General features: G+C 44.5%; 1 protein-coding gene across 2 annotated transcripts in view; it reads right to left on the reverse strand.

Annotated features, from left to right (window-relative positions):
• Positions 1-20,476, reverse strand: part of GINS4 (GINS complex subunit 4) — a 630,005-nt gene that overhangs the window by 271,023 nt on the left and 338,506 nt on the right. For both annotated transcript variants that reach the window (XM_044083002.1, XM_044083001.1), the window contains one exon: positions 15,685-15,782. In XM_044083002.1, the coding sequence (XP_043938937.1) occupies positions 15,685-15,782 (98 nt within the window). The remainder of the gene's footprint in view (positions 1-15,684; positions 15,783-20,476) is intronic.

Consider the following 20,476-nt stretch of genomic DNA (forward strand, 5'->3'; position numbering starts at 1 on the left):
TGTGAAGATTAAAAATTTCAGATTTACATTTCATGTCTGACAGGTTTAAACCATGCCTGTAAATAGGACCAGACTTTGGCCAGTGTATTATGTAAATTTATATGTACAATATGTGGGCATTGTAAAGCTATCTGTCTCTACTGACATCCATGTTATAACTGTGAAGAATTTGCCATCTATTGCATAGATGGCAAACAGGTGATCAGGCTGAAGTCACTTGGAAGACAAGGTGTTCTTCAACAGACTAATTGATGGCGGAACGTTGTTGGACAGATGCAACAATGTTATCCCCGATACCGAAGAGAAACACTGGATCTGTCGACCTGTGGAATTCACGTATAAATTATGGCACCGAATGAACAGTAACTGCTGGTAACAGATAGAAAAGGTTACATTCAAGCTGGCCTCGCACTTTTAAATTGTTGCAAAACACGTCAGAATCACCAGACTCACACCATACTGCTGTTTCCGTTATAGTTTAATCTGTCCAAACAGTTACACTGTCTGAGATAATTTCAATTCTATTATAACATGCAGTCTTTTGCTTTTCATAAATTGTCTCAATTGCACCCTTAAGATGTCTCCCTCAAGAAAAAACAAAGTCCAGTTTATATATCTTTTCAAAGCAGCAGATGTTGTTTTCCAATGTCCTTGCAGTTTGCATGATTGATTTCTGTTTCCTGCCCTTCTTTAGTTATTTTCTTCCTTGCTGTATCTGTAGACTTTACAAAAAGTCCCTCCACGTCATCTTTGTGTCACTTGAAGTGTCTGTATTTTATTTCATTTATTTCTGCATCTGAAATCTCACAAAGTCCATATTTCTTTTTTGTACAACTTCCTTCTTTGTTTGTTCCAAATAATAGGATGCCATTTACAGTTTATGTCTAGCCCACAAACCCAAGCTAACTGGACAAACATATTTACAGTAAAACTAACTAAGCATGTTTTATTTTCGCAGGTGTCAGACATACAGAGGTCATTACTTATCTATTCTTAATTGCTTTCATGCTTGCTTAAGCAAGTTGTCAGCCTTGCAGTTACGCAGAAGCATTTATTTCAAAATCTTGTCACATTAACTCTTGCTTTACAAGGCAAAACCTTGTATTAGAAACAAGCATATTTCTTTTGCATTGCAGCATGCATTTAACTGCTTTGGGGAAACAATACTTTATCTCTATCACAGATCTAGGTTTCTTGGTCGTCTTCTTTGTAGACGGCTGTCCTCTGGCCAGGGAGGTCCTTCCACAATGTCTTTAGTGAGAAGCTGAAGATGCTGGTTCTTTTCATAAATAGCTCAGGAAGACAGCCAACTATGCAACATCTTAGGTATGAAAGTCTGACAAACAACACACCTAAGCAAAAAAAACACTACTCGTGGCAGTCTTTATGAGGAATCTGTCTCCGACACTATTTCCTGTTTCTGGATGACATGAAAATAACCACCCAACAAAGTCAAATAAAAAAAAAAACAAGGAAACAAAACCCCCAACACAGCACTTATCTGAAACGGTTAGGTAACCAGCAGACATGAACGTTCAGACAGAAGATCAAAGATGGCATTCAGACTGGCAGCAAAGAAGTTCTAAGGATGGTATGTCACCATGCGCAGGGTAGCATATGTGTAACATACGATGTACACTTTACAACCAAAAGGCTTTGGTATACTGGCCGGATGTCAGGCTGCCCTTGGCAGGGAATCCCTATTGTAAAGAATACTGCAACAGTGATACGAAAGGACAGTCATGAGGACCGACTGGGTGCTCTCTGAACATGTTTAGTCACAATCCCACATGCAATGCACTCTACTTAGATGCCCAGGGAATGGTATCTCACTGCAAACTTTTTGTAACTTGCACCAGGTGGGGTCTCTATTCCTATACAAAGGGATATTTATAGTATCTGAGAGAAGCAGTTGAAGTTAGTTATAGAAGATGTGCGCATGATGTTGGCTCTCTCTTGTAGTGTGTTATGGAACTATACTTGTTCCTCCACATGCAGATGCATTACGTCAAGGAATCTAAGGGTTCTGGAGGCAAAGGCCTATGAAGTACCCACAGGATCCCCAGCCGGCCTCGGAAAGGTCTCTGTAGATAAAACAGACAAAACTACAAATATCTTTGGTCTTTACAAAGTACAAGAAGGCCAGGTATCCCCATGGATTCATGGGCAATAGATGCTGACAAAGACTCTCACAATGATCCAGTCAACTCAAAAAGTGATCCATGAAGCCTTGATCTCATCAGTCGCTGGAAGTTAGTCTCTGCTGGTTTGGGATGCCATTTCATTTTTATTAGCAGTGCTAAGGGTTGCTGCTGCTGCCATTCAAAACTTCTTCACCATCTGCAACACTGAACTTTTTAGGCATGCTTTGCCCATTTTTACAGAGGCACACACTGTTGCACATTTCCTTTCTCATAAATCTATGAATAATGCCTCTAATAACCTTACATATCCTGCTTGAGCACTCATTTCACTTAAGCCATTTTAGTTGCACGTCACTATGTAGTTACTTGCTTATTTCTTCAGTTGCATACTTGAGCTCACGGAACTGCAGCACAGTGTTGGACATTGACTGCTATCACCCTGAAATAGCTTGTCTAGGGCTGACTTGTGGGCAATGGCAAGTTGTGTAAGATGCAACTTGTCTAAGAGTCTCAGTCTGCATTTACTAAAACATACATGTCTTTTAACCCTTCCATCTTAAATACGAGTTATAAAGCATACAGTTCACTGTTTGTCTTTATTATTCAAGGACTGAACTATACTCTTTTTCTTTAGGTTCTCAAGAAAGTTTCTAAAGCTAAAAGTAAATTAATCAAAATAAACATGACACAGCAAATGGTTACAAAAAATAAGTTATGTCTTACCATAACTTTCCATCTGTGTTGGCTCATCTTCTTTCATTCATCACTGATGGGTTCGGTTCAGAGCCCTCGAAACAGAGTCAGCCTTTTTACCATGCTTGCGCCAGCCAAAAACTCTCGAGCTAAGTCTCTACCCAGAATGCCCTTCTCTCCGTTACCTCAGATTGAGTTTTCTAGAGAAAAAGAAGTAAAGCCGAGGCCACTTCTGTGCAAATACCCTAAGGCACCACTTAGACCCAAAGCATCCCCCAGGAGCCTTTGAATGGGGAAGGAGGGTGGGAAGTGATAAATGAAAAATGATGAACACAGACAGAACGTTATGGTAAGACATAACTTCTTTATCTGATGTTGTTAATCTTCTTTCCATTCATCACTGATGGAACAGAATCCCAAGCTACCTTGAGGTTCATCAGTGGCCCTTACGGAAGAACATTCCTGAGAACCACTGAGCCAAAAGCACATCTCCCTCTGGAGACCAATTTAAATTTGTAATGATTGATAAAATTACGAGGCTTAGCTCAAGTAGCTGCTGCTCAGAGGTCATCCATAGAAGCCCTGGAATGGAATGCTATAGATGTTGCCATACATCTAGTGGAGTGAGCTTTAACTTTTGGCATAGGTTCATTATTGAGGGAATAGATGAAAAGTATGCAGTCCCTTAGCCATCTTGACAGTATAACCTTGGAAACTGCTTCTCCCATTCTGGGCCCAGAAAAGGAGATGAAAAGCTGTTCAGATTTACAAATAGGTTTGGTCCTGTCTAAGTAAAATCTCAATTGTCTATGTACATCAAAGGAGTGAAGGCAATACTCTCCTCTAACTGGCAAAATTCGGAAAGAACATTGGTAGGTCAATGGTCTGGTTAATGGATAATTCAGAAACAACTTTGGGAAGAAAGGATGGATTCGTCCGAAGTGATACTCTGTCTTTATGAAAGACCAGATAGGGCCTCTTGATACACAATGCCTGCAGCTCAGAGACTCTTCTGGCAGAGGTAATGGCTACCACAAAAAAGGATTTCCAAGACAAAAACTTTAGGTCACACTTCGCAGCAGGTTCAAAAGGTTTTTGAGTCAAAGACTGAAGGACTAAAGTGAGGTTCCATGGGCTGGCTGACAGGAGGCTTGATATGAGAGGTCCCCTTGAGGAAGGCCTTGGAAAGGCGTAAAGAGATAAGAGGGGTGCCATATATATCATTGTGGAAATTGCCGCTAGATGTACTCGTGCAGTAGAGGCAGAGGCTCCATTATCAAAAAACGTAGCCAAGTATTGAAGCACTGCAGTAACTGGGGCCAAATATGGATCTAGCATGTTTATCCTTGGACCAAGTGGAGAACCTTTTCCATTTATCCTCATATAGTCTTCTGGTGGATGGTTTGTGAGAGACCAGAATGATGTGTCGAACAGGCGAGGAGAGATTAGCTTGCCTGGCGACTAGTTGAAGTGGAGAATCCAAGCTGTCAGCTTAAGACTGGACAGATTTGGGTGATTCAACCCTTGGGGGTGAGTAATCAGATCTGGCAGTGGGTCCAGAATCCACGATGGGTCTACTAGATGATGCCAAAGGAAGGGGAACCAAACTTGTTGAGGCCAGAATAGCGCTTGAGGATCACCTTGCATCTCAACCGAAGAGCTTTCTTTAGAAATTGTGGGATCAGAGGAATGGGAGGATAAGCGTAAAGAAGTCCCATGGGCCAATTGTGGATCAGAGCGTCCCTCGGTGACGCCCCCTCCAGGGGAAGTAGGGTGAAATAGCTGCTGCACTTGTTGTTTGATGAGAAGACGAAAAGATCGCAGCAGGGCTGGCCCCAGTGGCTGAAGATTACTGACGCCACCTCGGGGTTGAGGGACCACTCGTGAGGCATGAGGATGCACCTGCTCAGTTTGTCCGCAATCACAATGGAGCTTCCCGGGATATGCATTGCTATCAGAAAGCAGTTGGAAGCCATGACCCACTGCCAAATTCTCATAGCTTCTCGACATAGGGGGTAGGACTTGGTTTCTCCTTGCTTGTTGATATACCAGACCACTGACATACTGTCTGATTGAATTGCAATTTTCCCGGAAGGGAGAGCCAAATGGAAGGCCTGCAATGCTAACAGCACAGCTCTCAGTTTCAGAACACTGACATGCAGGTGGACGTCTGAGGTGGGCCATGTGCCTTGGACAGTCTTTACATGGAAATGGCCCCTCCACCCGATCAGGGAAGCATCCGTGGTCACAATGGCTGTGGGCTGAGGGGATTGAAATGGATGACACCAAAGTTCTACGTCTGGCCTCATCCACCAAAGCAGGTCTTGTTTGCAGGAATTGGTTATTCGAATATGGTAAACGAGGGGGTGATAGTTTGGGAACCACGGACACAGAAGGAGCCATTGCAGAATCCGCATATGTAGCTTTGCTAGAGGCACTATTGGGAATGACACTGCCATAGAACCTAGAGCTTGAAGAACTTCCCTTGCAGAGACTCTTGTTTGAGAGAGTATCACCCAGAGTTGAAGCCTCAATCGATGGGAGTCTGTGAATTGGGAGTGATACTAGACAGGACTGAGTATTGAACACTGCTTCAGTGAACTATTTGTTGTGTAGGGGTAAGGTCTGATTTCTCCCAATGTATCGTTATCCCCAACAATTTTGCCAGAGAGAGAGAGAGAGAGAGTATAATGTAGTGCTGTTACCAGAAGATACTTGGTGGTGGTAGTATGGAGCCAGTCATCCAAATATGGAAACACCTGGAATCCTTTTGGTCTCAAGTGAGCTGTTACCACTACCTTGCATTTCGTGAACACTCTGGGGGCTGTAGTGAGACCGAACGGCAGGGCACTGAATTGATAATGACTGGCACCTAGCTGGAAGCGATGCAGACTCCTGGAGCGTTTGTCTATCTTCATGTGGTAATACACATCCCGGAGATCTATAGAGCACATCCAATCGCCTTCTCTTAAAAAGGGAGAATGGACTGAACCGTGACCATTCAGAATTTGGTTTGGGTGACAGACTTGTTTAAGCTACTGAGATTCAAAATGGGTCTCCAGTCCCTGTCTTTTTTGGCACCAAAAAGAAACTTGAGTAAAATCTGGTCTGGTGAGACTGGTTGGACGACTTTTTTTGAGACAGCTTTATAATCTCTGAAGCTGCTTCTTCCCTTTGACTGGGTGGAACGTCTGGAAGTTTTCTTGGAAAATTTGGCTGACAAGAAAGGGGAATGGTGTAACCTCTGATGATGATGCTCTGCACTCAACGATTGGTGGTTATAGACTGCCAGGCAGCTTGGTGCAGAGGGAAATGACCCCTGACTGCTTCCAGAGGCAAGCAATCGGGCTGCTCCTCACGAGTGCTGATAAGGCTGTCCAGAGAAAGAGTCCCTGAAGCCTCAGTTACGAGGACCCCCTATGGCTCTATAGAGGTGCCTTCCGGAATTGTTACCCCCTCTGCCTCTAGGGGTATCATTACCACGTACGGCATGGAAAGGACCCGAGATGTCTTATGCCACATTTTTCCACTCCTCTGATTCCTGGAGAAGGTACGTTGATGGATGGAAAACCATAGGCCTATGGCAGACAGGGTTTTTCCATCTTGCTCACACCTGGCTAGTGTGTCCTTCACTTTGGAGCCAAAAAGGGACGAAGCTTCGATGGGAGCATTCAGAAAGGAAGACATGGAGGGATGCATGAGTTCACAAATGTGCATCCAGGCATGGCACCTCATAACAATGCCCGAACCTGCTGCTCTAGCAGCCCCTTCAATCACATGCGACAGCAACCTCATGGACGAGTTGGATATTGATTCCAGGGTTGCGAGCTGTGAGGCTATTTTGTCCCGGACCTCGTCAGACAACTGTCCTGTAAGCGTCCCAGTGAGTTTGGAGATAAAGTCCCTCTGGAGCCTTGTAAAATGTGCCAAATAATTTGGCACTGAATAATAAAGGTCCCTGATGCAAATACACGCTTCCCAAGTTTGTCCACTGCCCAGGACTCCCTGCTGGGCGGGTGGACAGCGGGTCTTTCCTCAACCAAGTACTTTTTTGTGGCTGCCGCCACTACCATAGCATCAACTGCTAACCCTTTGGACCAATGCGGGTTCTCCTCGGGAGGGGAAGGAATTTTGTCTGGTCTCCGAGGGATCGCCTCAATGGAATCAGGGCTCTTCCAAGTGTGCTGCATGATGAGTTGTATGAGCTCATCGGCAGGCAGGATTGCCCATGAGGTAGATGGCAGGGCGCGAAAAGCCTGCAGAAACACGAACTGCTAAGATGAAGGGTTGGAGGGCTTCCAGTCACCTCTCTGCTTTAACATTTCCAGGATGTCAGGAGGTGCCCGTGGGGGCCCTTCACCATCATCATAATCCATGTCTTTTGTTAAAGACTCCTTGGGCGAGAGTCCATGTGCTTCCTCTTGCACGTCTTCTTTCGAGGGGGCTCCTCAGTGGGGGGGGGGGGTCTCTGAGGAGGACTTGGAAAAGCAGGTACCCTGAACAGGGGTGTCCTAAGGCTTCTCTGCCCGATGTCCTGGGGGTGTGGTCTATGACAGCTGTAGCTCAGGGGCAGAAAACTGGAGTTCCGACATCAAAGGAGTGCTGCCAGAAGCAAGAGCCCTCTCCATCGTGCGGAAGGCAGGGCCGCCCGAAGAGGGATGGGAGCCTGGAACAGAGAAAGACAACCTCGGGACCGGGGTGACACCACACTCCGATGAACCCAACAACACGGATGGAGCCTCAAGCAGGATTGGTGCAGAGGATGGAATCAGGGAGAGAGGTGGCTCCGTATCCCGGGCCGATGCTCCTGCCCCCAATCCCCAGATTGAGGAAGGACCGGTTCAGCGGGAACCAAAACCAAAGGGACAAACTCGGAGCTGGAGATAGAGGCACTGTAGGCGTCGAGGTGATGGGTTCCAAGGATGATGTCGGAGAAGAATGCTTTGGAACAGAGATGGTTGAAAGATAAGGGTAAGACGGAGTCCATGGATAAGTCCTGCAGGTGGATTGGTCTTAGAAAGTGAAGGGATCCCCCTGGCTAAAGCAGTCGTGTTCTGACAGGCTCATGGTGGATCTAGTGATACTCCGGACAGGGATTCAGGACGTTCGATGAAGGAGCTATATGCTTGGCTCAGAAACGATCTATGGAAGGGGAGTATCGGGTCCATGGTGCAACATCTGCTGACACCGAAGTCTCTAGTTTTGAGACCGGAAATAAAGGGGTCAAATCCAGTGATGTCAGTACAACGCTCGGTGCAGAAGTGGCACTCGGAGCCTAAACGGTCTGTTCCAAAATGGAAGCTAATGGGAATAGTCAAAGTCATGCCCTGAGCCGAAGTGGCCACGGGGCCGAAGTCAAAATAGGCACAGTAAGGGCTATAATTGGTGCCATAGGCAGGACCCGTGCCGAAACACACAACAGTATCGAAGGTTTCGAGATGGTCGGGGCAGAGGAAGATTAAGCTGTAGAGGCAGATTTATGTTCCGAAGATTAACTTCGGGACCTCTAATTTCCCAGGCTTGCTCTGATCACTTGATTGTGAAGAAGGAACAGAGTGGGACCTCTTTTTGTCCTTAGTAGGAGGGGTTGATGCCTCCATCGCAGAAATGGCCTCTGAGAAAGAAGACTTGAATAACCTTTTCAGAATGAGTTTTATTTTTGCACTCAATAAAAGTGCGTTGACTGAAACTCTGACAAATGTCATACGGAGGCTGCACCGAATGGTGGGGCACTCCCAAACAGTATACTCGCTCATCATGAGAATCACTATTAGGTAACTTGCCCTTACATAACCTAAAGTACCCTTATTATCCGAAATCTTGATAGACAAAACAGCACAGGCCAACTGTATTATCAGAAAAAATACACTGGTATGTAGAGAAAAGAAGGGAAACACCTGAACAAATGTCAAAGCTAATAGTTTAAACAGGAGAGAGAATATCAATTATGGTATTGAAGAAATACCACAAGGGTAAGGGAGAAAAGGCCGTAACAACAATGGTACTTGAAAGTTTACCACTGATAACGGGTAGAGAGGAAAGGAAAAAAACAAGGTTAGACAGAAGAAAAGACACTGGAAATACTAATCACTTAATAAAATACAAAGATATCCAAAAATTTTCACACAAATATCAAAAGATTTCCACTTAGCTGAAAGCTTGGCTGAAACGAGGCTTTACGGCTACGCAGCAAATGAGATCCGAGGAAACAGGGAGAAGGGCCTTCTGGGTAGAGACTTAGCTCGAGAGTTTTTTGGCTGGCACAAGCTTGGTAAAAAGGCCGACTCTGTTTTGGGGGCTCTGAACCGAACCCATCAGTGATGAATGGAAAGAAGATTAACAACATCAGATTGTTATTTTAACTTCTTTATGATATTTCTTTTATACAGATACTGTTTGGTTTGATTGCATCACTGTTCTTCTGTTGTTTGGTTTGTTTGATTTGTAATTTCTATACCATTGGAAGACAAAGATAAACACAACGCAAATGAAAAACAAATCTGTGTATTTTTTAAATAAACAATATGAAGGGTTAATACAACCAAAGATACTGGTGCTAGTGGCAGGCCACTTTTTAGCAATACATTTTTACCACACTTTGTGAATATGCAAGCCTGGTGCTTCGAAATTAGCTCTTGTTCACAAAGCTGCGATCTAATTTGATTTCCTCCACTTTAAAATAATCCTTTTTTATTCTAGCAGATGAGTCAAAGTCAGTGTCTTAAGACAAAGTACAGTTTTGTACCTACCATAAATGTAGATGTCCGATAGATATGCAACTGCAGTCATAACATATGGGTTGTCCTGCCTCAGGCAGCCCTCGGTCGGCCGGATTCCAAAGTCTGGGTCCGACGTTGGCTGATGTCGCATTTCTCTCCGACGTCAGAGCGGCTGGAGTATATAAGCATCAGCCAACGCCATCTTCTTCAGTGTTTCTTGCCCCAGATGCCAGGTGCCCTCCAATGAAGGCTGTAATCAAATTGGAAGACAAACATAGGTTTCCAGACAATAAATAAGCAATAAACAGATACACCATAACAGATATCCCCAGCTAAGGATAATAGGGATAGGAGTGGACCCAAGGCATAGAGGGGAAGGAGGGAGGAAAACCCGACTGCAGTTGCATATCTATCGGACATCTACATTTATGGTAGGTACAAAACTGTACTATGTCCTTCAAGAATGCAACTGCAGTCATAACATATGGGTTGAATACCATAGCTTAGCTGGGGGAGGTGGAATGCTCTAAGAAAAGGATGGTGTAGCTATCAATCCCTGCAGGACTGCGAAGCAAAGCCTGCTCTGGATCTGGAATATAAAGGGAGGTTGTAGTGTTTGGAGAATGTATGCACGGAGCTCCATGTAGCAGCTTCTAGAATGTCTTTTGTAGGCACCCCTCTTAAGAACGCTGTAGAGGTGGCTGTAGCTCTGGTGGAGTGTGGTCTGACATTGGCTGGTACACTCTTTCCATGGAAGGAATAACAGAATCTGATGCAATGTCCAATCCATTTTGAAATAGTCTGTTTGGAAATTGCTTTTCCTTGTACTCCAGGGGTGTAAGCTACAAAAAGCTGATCAGACTTCCTACTGGTCTTGGTTCTGTCCAGGTAGTAGCGAAGTTGTCTGTGAATGTCCAAGGTATGCAACAGTCTTTCCCCTTTGTTCTCAGGATTGGGAAAGAAAGTAGGCAGGTGAATTGCTTGATTTAAAGAAACCCTAGATACCACTTTTGGCAGAAAGGTAGGGTTGGTTCATAAGGAGACCCTGTCTCTGTGAAAGGTTATGAATGGTGGTATTGCCATTAGGGCCTGTAATTCCGAAACCCTTCTTGCTGAGGTAACTGCCAACAGGAAAGCTGTCTTCCATGAAAGAAATTGTAAGTCCACAGAAGCTGCTGGCTCAAAGGGAGGTAGAGTCAGTTTTTCTAGGACAAAGTTGAGGTCCCAAGCTGGTACTGGTGCCTTTCTTGGTGGCTTTATATTCTTGATTCCCCTAAGGAATTGCCTTAACAAAGGATGTAAAAACACAGGTGGATCAGTGTTGTATCTAGCTGAAATAACTGAAGCATGTATTTTTATGGAAGAATATGAGAGTCCATTCTGTAGCATATCTGCCAAATATTCCAGAATGAGCAGGATGTTCAATAATGATGCATCATGACCCTTGCTGGTATTCCAAATGCTGAATCTCTTCCATTTTGCTGAGTAAACCTTTCTGGTGGATGGTCTTCGGGCTTCTGTTAGTACCTGCTGAACTTCCTTGGAGAGGGATAGATTGAGGTTATTCATGGGATCTCCCAAGCTGTTAGCTGCAGCGTCTGAATGTTGGGATGTACTGTCTTGAAGTTGTGTTGAGTCAAAAGTTGGGGCCATTGGGGAAGGGCCCACTTTTTGTTGTGACATGCTCCGTAGTAGTGGGTACCAGTGTTGTCTTGGCCAGTCCGGAGCTATTAGGATCCCCTTGGGTCTCTCTGCTTTGATCTTTAGTAATACTGTGGTCATCAGTGGCAGAGGTGGGAATGCATAGATTTTTAGGAAGTTCCAGTTGAATGAGAGAGCATCTATTTTCCATGCTTGTGGATGATATGTCCTTGAACAGAACTTTTGTAGATGATGATTGAGGTGGGAGGCAAATAGGTCTACTTCTGGCCTGCCCCATGTCGAGGTGAGTCGTATGAAGATTTCTGGATGTAACCTCCACTCGTGGGAGTCTAGGAAATTCCTGCTTAGGCTGTCCGCCAGCACATTGTCTTTGCCTGGAACAAACTGGGATTGCAACTGTATGTTTAGGCTCAGTGATTTTTCCCAAAGATTCATGGTCAGTCTGCAAAGGGGGTAAGAATGGGTGCCCCCCTGCTTGTTTATGTACCACATCACAGTGGTGTTGTCTGTCCGTATTAGCAGGTGGCCTTGCTGAAGTTGTCGAAAGGCCTCGATGGCATGCATTACTGTCAGCATTTCTTTTTGGTTGATATGCAGATGTGTTTCCTTTGTAGACCATTGTCCTTGAATACATCTGCCCTCCATGTGCGCCCCCCATCCAAGGTCTGAGGCGTCTGTGGTCATGGTCTGTGTTATCTGAGGTTTTTTGAATGACATACCTGTGTTCGCCTGGCTTACCGAGGCCCACCATAGAAATTCCTTTTGTAGGCATGGAATGAGCGGTATGGTTGTCTCTAGGTTGTTGCTGTTTTGAGACCATAAGCTTTTTAGGTACCATTGAAGCTTTCTCATGTGTAGTCTTGCTAATGGAACCAGGAGAATGCAGGATGCCATGTAACCCAGGGCCTGTAGGAATCTCCTTGCAGTCATCTGGGTGAGCTCTGCCAAACCTTTGAAATAATGAGTTAACTTCTTTTGCTTGTCTTCTGTCAGGTAAGCCATTTGAGAGGCTGTGTCTAGTTTGGCTCCTAAGAAGGTTATTTGCTGGGATGGCTGAAGTCTCGACTTTTGGAAGCTGACTGTGTATCCCAGAGCCTGTAGCAATTGTATGACATAATTCAAGTTTTTTGTCAAAATCAGTTTGTCGTCCGCTTGTATGAGGCAGTCGTCCAGGTACGGGTATATTTGGATCCCCTGGAGCCTGCAATGAGCAATTACTGAAGCCAGGCATTTCGTGAATACTCTGGGCGCAGTAGATAAACCAAATGGCAATGCTGAGAATTGATAATGCTCTGGCCCTGCAAGAAATCTGAGGTATCTTCTGCAGCTGTGTCTGATAGGGACATGCAGGTATGCCTCCTTGAGGTCCAGAGTAATCAGCCAAGACCCCTTGCCCAGCATGGGAAGGAGTTGCCGTAGAGTCAGCATTTTGAACTTTGGTACTATGAGAAAAGTGTTTAATGTGGACAAATCCAGTATTGGTCTCCGTTGAGCTTCTTTTCTTGGAACAAGGAACAGTCTTGAATAAAACCCCCGGCCTTGTTCTTGTTGTGGAACTTTTTCTATTGCTTTGATCTGAGCAAGCAGAGAAATTTGCTTGATAGCCTCTGCCCTCTGGTTTTGTGGTAGGTTTGGCATGCCTTGTTTTCCTGGCAAGGTATGAAAGTGGAACCTGTAACCTTGGTCTATAATGTCCAAAATCCATTTGTCCTTTGTCAATCTGTGCCAATTGTCTGAAAACAGAGATAATTTTCCGCCCAAAGGAGCTTCTGTTTGCTCCTTGGTCAGCGGAAGTAGAGGAAAGTCATTGAGATTGTCCCTGAGGGGCAGGAGAGACCCCTGTGTCACTTCTTTGGTTTGCTGGTTGCCATTGTCGTCCCCTGCAGGAACCTCTGTATTGTCCTCTTCCTCGGCCACACCTGTTTTTGCCCCTTTGAAATCTTTCAGGATTAGGAAAGGACCAGTTTTTAGAAGGCCAATTCCTGCTGAATCTGGGTGGCTGAACCTGGAGGAAATCTTTGACTGTCTGAACTGACTTGGCTTTTTCCTCAATGGACTTTAACACATCTTTAGCATTGGCACCAAAAAGCTTGTTCTTTTCCAAGGGTGCATCAAGAAGTTTTGCCTTAACGTGATCTGGTAGAGGTTGTTCTTTTAACCATGCATGTCTACGAATGACCGCCCCTGTCATAGCTGCCCTACATGAAGCTTCCAATGCATCATATCCACACTGAAGAAAGTGATTGCTAACTTGCTGAGAATTATGTACAGCCTCCTGCAAAGACTTCCTATCTAAAGGTTCAGGAGAGGCCAATGTTTTCTGTAAATCATCTAACAGGTAATCCTGATATTGAAACATATGAAAGAGACAATTGAGTGCTCTCATAGATAAAGTAGTGGAGGTGTAAACCTTCTTCCCCCATCTCTCTAATGATCTAGCTTCCCTGTTGGAAGGCAAAGGATTTTTGGAGGTGGTAGCTGAAACCCCTTTCGGTCCCTGTGAAATTGTTTTTAAATCAACAGCATGGGCCCTAAAGAAATGAGAATGTGTTTCTGGGACCCTATAGTATCTGTCAGGCTTGGCAGGAGCAGGAGGAAGAGTATCAGGGGTAACACTGGAGTCAGAGTATAGATCATCCAAAACATCAAGCACAGGAGGTATAGCTAAGGGCCTGTATTGGGGCTTTTTAAGGAAGGTTCGAAGGCGCTTTCTGGAATCAGAATATTCCTGGCCTTGCCACTTAAAATGCTCCCTCATGGAATGCAGAGCTTCCCCAAAAGAAATATCCTCAGGAGGGGAGGCCGAGGGGATGGAGTCCCCTGCATCTGAGTCCTCATAGGTCTGGAAGGGCTCTTCCTGGCTATCGGAGTGAACAGAGTCCTCAGAATCTTCATCTGAAGGGAGAGGGTCAGAGGGTTCAACCCTGGGCCTCTTATCAGGAGGAGGCTGGGATCCTCTCTCAGGATGGGCCTGGGAACCTCTGATCATGGAAATTAAATCTGCGGCCATAGTCATGATTTGTGTTTCAGGAGTAGGCTGGGGTAAGGCTTTAGCAGTAAGGTGCTTGGTCTTGCTGGCTGCCTTAGCACGTGTGTAGGCCTTGATAGACATGGACATGGGAGGCCTAGCAGCTCCACGTGCAGGAGTGACCTTATCTACAGCAATGGTCTCGGGCATTTCCTCTGTTTCAGTATCCGGAGGAAAATCAATAACTGGCGTCGGTGTGGTCTCCGGTATCGGAGGTATCGGTAATGTGGTGTCTTCGGTTCGGAGCGGTGAAATAACCGGCTCTGAGGGAACCGGGGCACTCGCGATTGGTTTTGGTGTGGTGTCGGTGGAAGACGCGGGCCGAGGATGTCGGTCCCGGTCTTTTCGTTTCTCAGGAGTCTGCGATGTCGGTAGTTCTGACGGCATTGTATAATCTAATTTTTCGCCGAAAAAGTCTTCAGTGAACTCCGCCCGGCGCCTGAGAGTGCGCTTATTGAAGCGAGCACAGGCGGCACAGGCCGAGACGTCGTGGTCTGGGCCAAGGCAAGGAAGGCAGTAAGAATGGAAATCCTTATGAGGTATTTGTTTACCACAAGACAAACAATTATTTACTTTTTCAGTAATTTCTGACATCGGCTGAGGCAAGAAAAAGTCCCCCACGGGGTACTTAGCTTTTTTGATGACTTCGGATTCGAAGAATACAGGAGCTGACCGACCGGCACTTGCGAACTGCTTCTGCTTCGGGCACCGCGCGGCAAGAAAGACTGAAGAAGATGGCGTCGGCTGATGCTTATATACTCCAGCCGCTCTGACGTCGGAGAGAAATGCGACATCAGCCGACGTCGGACCCAGACTTTGGAATCCGGCCGACCGAGGGCTGCCTGAGGCAGGACAACCCATATGTTATGACTGCAGTTGCATTCTTGAAGGACATCTACAGTATCCAATTCTTTTCAAAATTCACAGCTATTACATGTTTTTAAAGGTTAACATTAACAAAATTAATAATACAGAAAGATGCATGTCATACGGCAATTTAAACTCTAATAAAGTGAGTGAGCTTTGACAACTAACATGAGTGGACAGAGTTCAGTTTAGTACATGCAGCGTAATCTGCGAATGTAAAATGCTGCTGAATTACTGCTGGGAAAGGTAGTTCTGAATGTGTACTAAGAACTCATGGCTGCTGCTTAGCTGTGTAACATTTTTAAGTTATTTGCATGACATAATACAAGCTCTAACTACAAGATGTTGCAACAAGAGTACACAAATGGCTATGTACACTTAACTTTGGGACACTTTTCAACAGACTGCTAGATATTTTAAATATTAAACTCACAAATCAAGACCACTGTAAGAGAAACATGCAAGGCTCAAAGACCTTATTTTCCAGAATGTTTCCTATCTAACGGCAGTGGCGGAACAGTCCTGCAGACACACACACACACACACACACACACAAAAGCACTATACTCACTCTTTGGCAAATGCAAATTCCTCAGGAGTCAAACAGGATGGCTCTCCTTCTAAACGGGATTTCTCTTTTTCAAGGATATGGGGGAAATACTTCTCAATCTGTAAAAAGAAATGGTCCTTTCACTGGTATAGCCAGACTATGAACACAGCACACCTTATCATGCATCACAGATCCCAAGATCAGGAAATCCAACATCCCTTTCTTACGAAAGAGCCACAAAGAACAGTTTTACTACACATCCACTGGATTTTATAAACGGCCATCTTCATTATTTTGCCCTGCCTTTAGTATTTTACACCACTCTCTGTCCTGGGAGTCAGTTTAGCAGACACTACTATTCTAAGCAACTGTATTATAGTATAGCTGTGTGATGAATTCACCATAACATTGACAGAACTATTATTATCAGTTTATTTTAGGTAAATCATTACCTATCTGTAATGGTATGCAAACTAACATCCAATCCAACAGCCCATTTTTCTGAAGTAGAGAAAAGTCCCTTCCTTTAATACATCCTAGTGACCGTTTGAGATGTCAATCACTGTTTCACAGAACAAGGGCCATCTGTCCAAGCTTCAGGGAGGGGAATACAATTAGGTTTACTTACTTGCATATTTGTAATGGAAAAATTGGCAAAACACTCAGACCATACAAAACAGAAAAGGAGTATAGTAAAGGGTCAGATGGTCAGGGCGGCCATAATGACCTCGGAAAAAAATTACTTCCTTTCTGAAATTGATTTAATTTCAGAATTTTAGGGTAGAGGATATCCAAACAATTTAATAGCAGAGACAGCAACGGAAATTAAGGGATGGGGGACAAAATATGTACCCCTACTGGGTAACACCCAATTTAAATCATATAAACCAATATTTAACAATGAAGTAGAAGGAAGTTTAAAAAAAAAATAGAGTCAAACTGGAAAATGTTAAGACACAATCAAGAGATTGTGGATAGGATAGGTAAGGTACCCCCGATATGTACATAAAACAGGGATAAAAGAAAATATTCGAGAGGAATAACAAAAAGGTTGTGGAAAAACAGATCGTAATTGGGACAAAAAAATGTGGTAAGTGTGCATATTGTAGGTATATTATAGATAAGGAAGAAGTAGTGTTGGAAAATAATATGAATAGTCAGGTCACATTCAGAAAGAGTAATTGTCAAACCAGGGGTATAGTCTATCTAGCTATATGTAGGGACTGCCCTTGTTTTTATGTAGGAAAATCTGCAAGGACTCTAAATAAAAGAATAGTACAGTTGTGTACCTACCATAAATGTAGATGTTCGAGTGTATTCACTGCTGCAGTCACTACACACTTGGGTTATCTGCCAGCAGGCGACCCGCAGTCGGCCCGAGTTCCAAAGTCTTGGTCTGGTGTCGGTTGTTGTCGCTTCCTTCCTGACGTCAGTGCGCCAGGGGTATAAATGTTGCAACCAATGCCATTTTCTTCAGTTTTTCTTGCCCCAGATGTCAGGTGCCCCCAGAAAGGAAGGCTGAAAAGATACAAGTATGCCAAACAACAATGCATATAACACTATAAACATATATTTGATCTACAAGCAAATACACCACATAGGTTGTATAGAGATGAGAAGTACAGAGTAGTCCCAGCAAAGAGGGGGATGGTGGGTGGGTAACCTGGACTGCAACAGTGAATACATTCGAACATCTACATTTATGGTAGGTACACAACTGTACTATGTTCATCGTGTTTCACTGTTGCAGTCATTACACTTGGGTAGAACCCCAAAGCTGAGGTTGGGTGGCTGGGTCTAGATTGGATTTGGCGATGCTAACAACCCCTGCAGAACTGCGGTGGCAAAGCCTGCTCTAGATTTGGAGTAGAGAGGTAGGTGGTAGTGCTTGGTGTAAGTGTGCACTGAGCTCCAGGTTGCAGCTTCTAAAATATCTTTGGTTGGTACCCCTCTGAGGAAGGCTGCTGATGTGTCTACTGCTCTGGTAGAATGAGGCCTAATACCCTTAGGCAAAGATTTGCCATGTTGTGCATAACAGAAGCAGATGCAGTGTCCTATCCATTTGGAGATTGTGTGCTATGTAATTGGCTTTCCTTGTAATCCTGCAGCATAAGCTACAAACAGTTGCTCAGTTTTTCTGAAGGCTTTTGTTTTGTCCAAGTAAAAACGTAACTGCCTGTGTATATCCAAAGCGTGCAGAAGTTTCTCCCCTTTATTCTGGGGATTTGGGTAGAAAGTAGGCAAATGAATGGTTTGGTTTAAGGCCACATTGGAGACCACCTTTGGCATGAATGTGGGGTTTGTTCTAAGAGAAACCCTGTAAATGAGGAAAGGTTCTACAGCCATCAATGCCTGTAACTCTGAGACTCTTCTTGCTGAAGTTATTGCTAGAAGCAGAACAGTTTTCCATGACAGAAATTTAAGATCAGCTGTGCTGGCTGGTTCAAATGGAGGCAGTGTTAATTTCTCTAAAACAAAATTGAGGTCTTGAGGTCCCAAGTTGGTAGTGGGGCTCTTCTAGGGGGTCTTATATTCTTTGCCTCTCTGAGGTGCTGTCGTAGTAGAGGATGTGAAAAAATAGGAGGATCCGCACTGTAATGAGCTGAAATGGCAGAGACATGGATTTTAATAGATGAAAAAGATAGGCCTTTGTCCAACATCTCAGTCAAGTATTGTAAAATCTGAGGTATATTAGGGACCAGTGGGTCGAGTCCTTGTGCCTGGTTCCAAGCACAGAATCTTTTCCATTTTTCTGCATAAGATTTCCTAGTGCTGGGCCTCTTGGCTTCCAAAATTACATCCATTACAGCTTTAGAGAGAGTTGCAGTTTGAGTGGCTACATTATTCGCCATGCTGACAGGTGTAAGGTACTGAGCTGACTATGAAGAATCTGATGATTTTGCTGTGTCAGAAGATGAGGGATTAGAGGAAGAGGCCAAGGTGGGTCCCGAGTCAGAGTTTTCAGTACTGGATACCAGTGCTGGCGTGGCCAGTCTGGTGCAATTAGGATAATTTTTGGTCTCTCTTGCCTGACTTTTAGAAGTACTTTGGTGAGAAGAGGTATCGGAGGGAAGGCATAGACTGTCAGGTTTTTCCAGCTGAATGATGGAGCATCCACTTTCCATGCTTGAGAGTGATAAGTCCTTGTGCAGAATGTCTGTAATTGGCAATTATGGGGGGAGGCAAATAGATCTATGTCTGGGCGTCCCCACTCCGTTGTTATCATGTTGAACACTTGTGGATGTAGCTTCCATTCATGAGGGTCCCTGAGATTTCTGCTTCGTTCGTCTGCTAGTGCATTTTTTGTTCCTGGCAGGAATTGTGCTTGCAGTTGTACCTGGTAGGTCAGTGCTGTGTTCCACAAATTCATGGCTTGTCTGCATAGGGGGTAGGAATGTGTGCCCCCTTGCTTGTTTATGTACCACATAACTGTGGTATTGTCCGTCTTTATCAGCAGTTGTCCTGGGTGTATTAGGCCCTTGAAGGCTGTCAGAGCCTTCTGTATAGCTAGCATCTCTTTTTGATTGATGTGAAGATGCATTTGCTCCATGGGCCACGTGTCCTGAATACATTTTCCTGGCATATGTGCCCCCCAGGCATAATCCGATGCATCCGTTGTTATGGTCTGCCTGGCTGTAGGTAAGGTGAAAGGCTGTCCCTTGTTGTGGTGACAGGCCTGGGACCACCATCGAAACTCCTGTTGTAGGCAGGGGATTAAGGCTATGATTGTCTCAAGGCTTTGACAATGCTGAGTCCAAACACTTTTTAGATACCATTGTAGTTTCCTCATATGCAGCTTTGCATATGGAATTAGTAGTATGCAGGATGCCATGAAACCAATATTTCTTGCAGGGAGCTGGGTCTTTTTTGTCATCATTTGAAAGTAATGAGTCAGTTGCCTTTGTTTGTCTGGCGTGAGATAAGCCATCTGGGCAGATGTATTTAAGCTTGCACCCAGGAATATTATCTCTTGAGAGAGCACCAGTATTGATTTCTTTAATGTTTACTGTGTACCCTAGGCAAATTAGTAACTTTTTTTACAAACGCCAGGTGCTTTAGAAGAATGTCCTTGCTCTCTGCTTGAATAAGGCAGTAGTCCAAATAGGGATATATTTGAATTCCTTTTTGTCTGCAAAATGCAATTACTGGAGCCAGGCATTTTGTGAAGACCCTGGGTGCAGTAGATAAGCCAAAGGGCAGTGCAGAGAATTGGTAATGCATTGACCCTGCTATAAATCTGAGGTATCTTCTGCACGATTGTCTGATTGGGAAGTGCAGGTATGCCTCCTTGAGATCTAAAGTAACTAGCCAAGCCCCCTTGTCCAGCATGGGCAGGAGTTGTTGTAGTGTTAACATTTTGAATTTTGGTACATCCAGGTAAGTATTTAAAATTGACAGGTCGAGTATTGGCCTCCAGGCCTTGTCTTTTCTGGGTACTAAGAAAAGTCTTGAGTAAAATCCTTGTCCCCGTTCTTCTTGTGGAACTTTTTGAATAGCTCCCATTTCCATAAGAGCAGCAATCTGTTTTTGTGCCTCTGTCCATTGGTTTTGTGGCAGGTTTGGCATGCCTTTTAGATTTGGAAGCGTGTGGAAGTGGAACCTGTATCCTAGAGAAACTATATTCAGCACCCATTGGTCTTGGGTGATCATGTGCCACTTGTTTGAGAAAAGTGCTAGCTTTTCCCCTAGGGGTGCTATCAACTGGTAAGAGCTTGGCATTTGCAGAGGGGAAGTCATTGTGTTTGCTTCCTATAGGGTTGTGATTTGTCTTCTCCTCCTTTGGGGGTTGAAGCTCCCCATTGCCTAGGTCTGC

The sequence above is a fragment of the Protopterus annectens genome, chromosome 9.part0, assembly GCF_019279795.1.
Source record: "Protopterus annectens isolate FY-2018-M chromosome 9.part0, PAN1.0, whole genome shotgun sequence".
Taxonomy (NCBI): Eukaryota; Metazoa; Chordata; order Ceratodontiformes; family Protopteridae; genus Protopterus; species Protopterus annectens.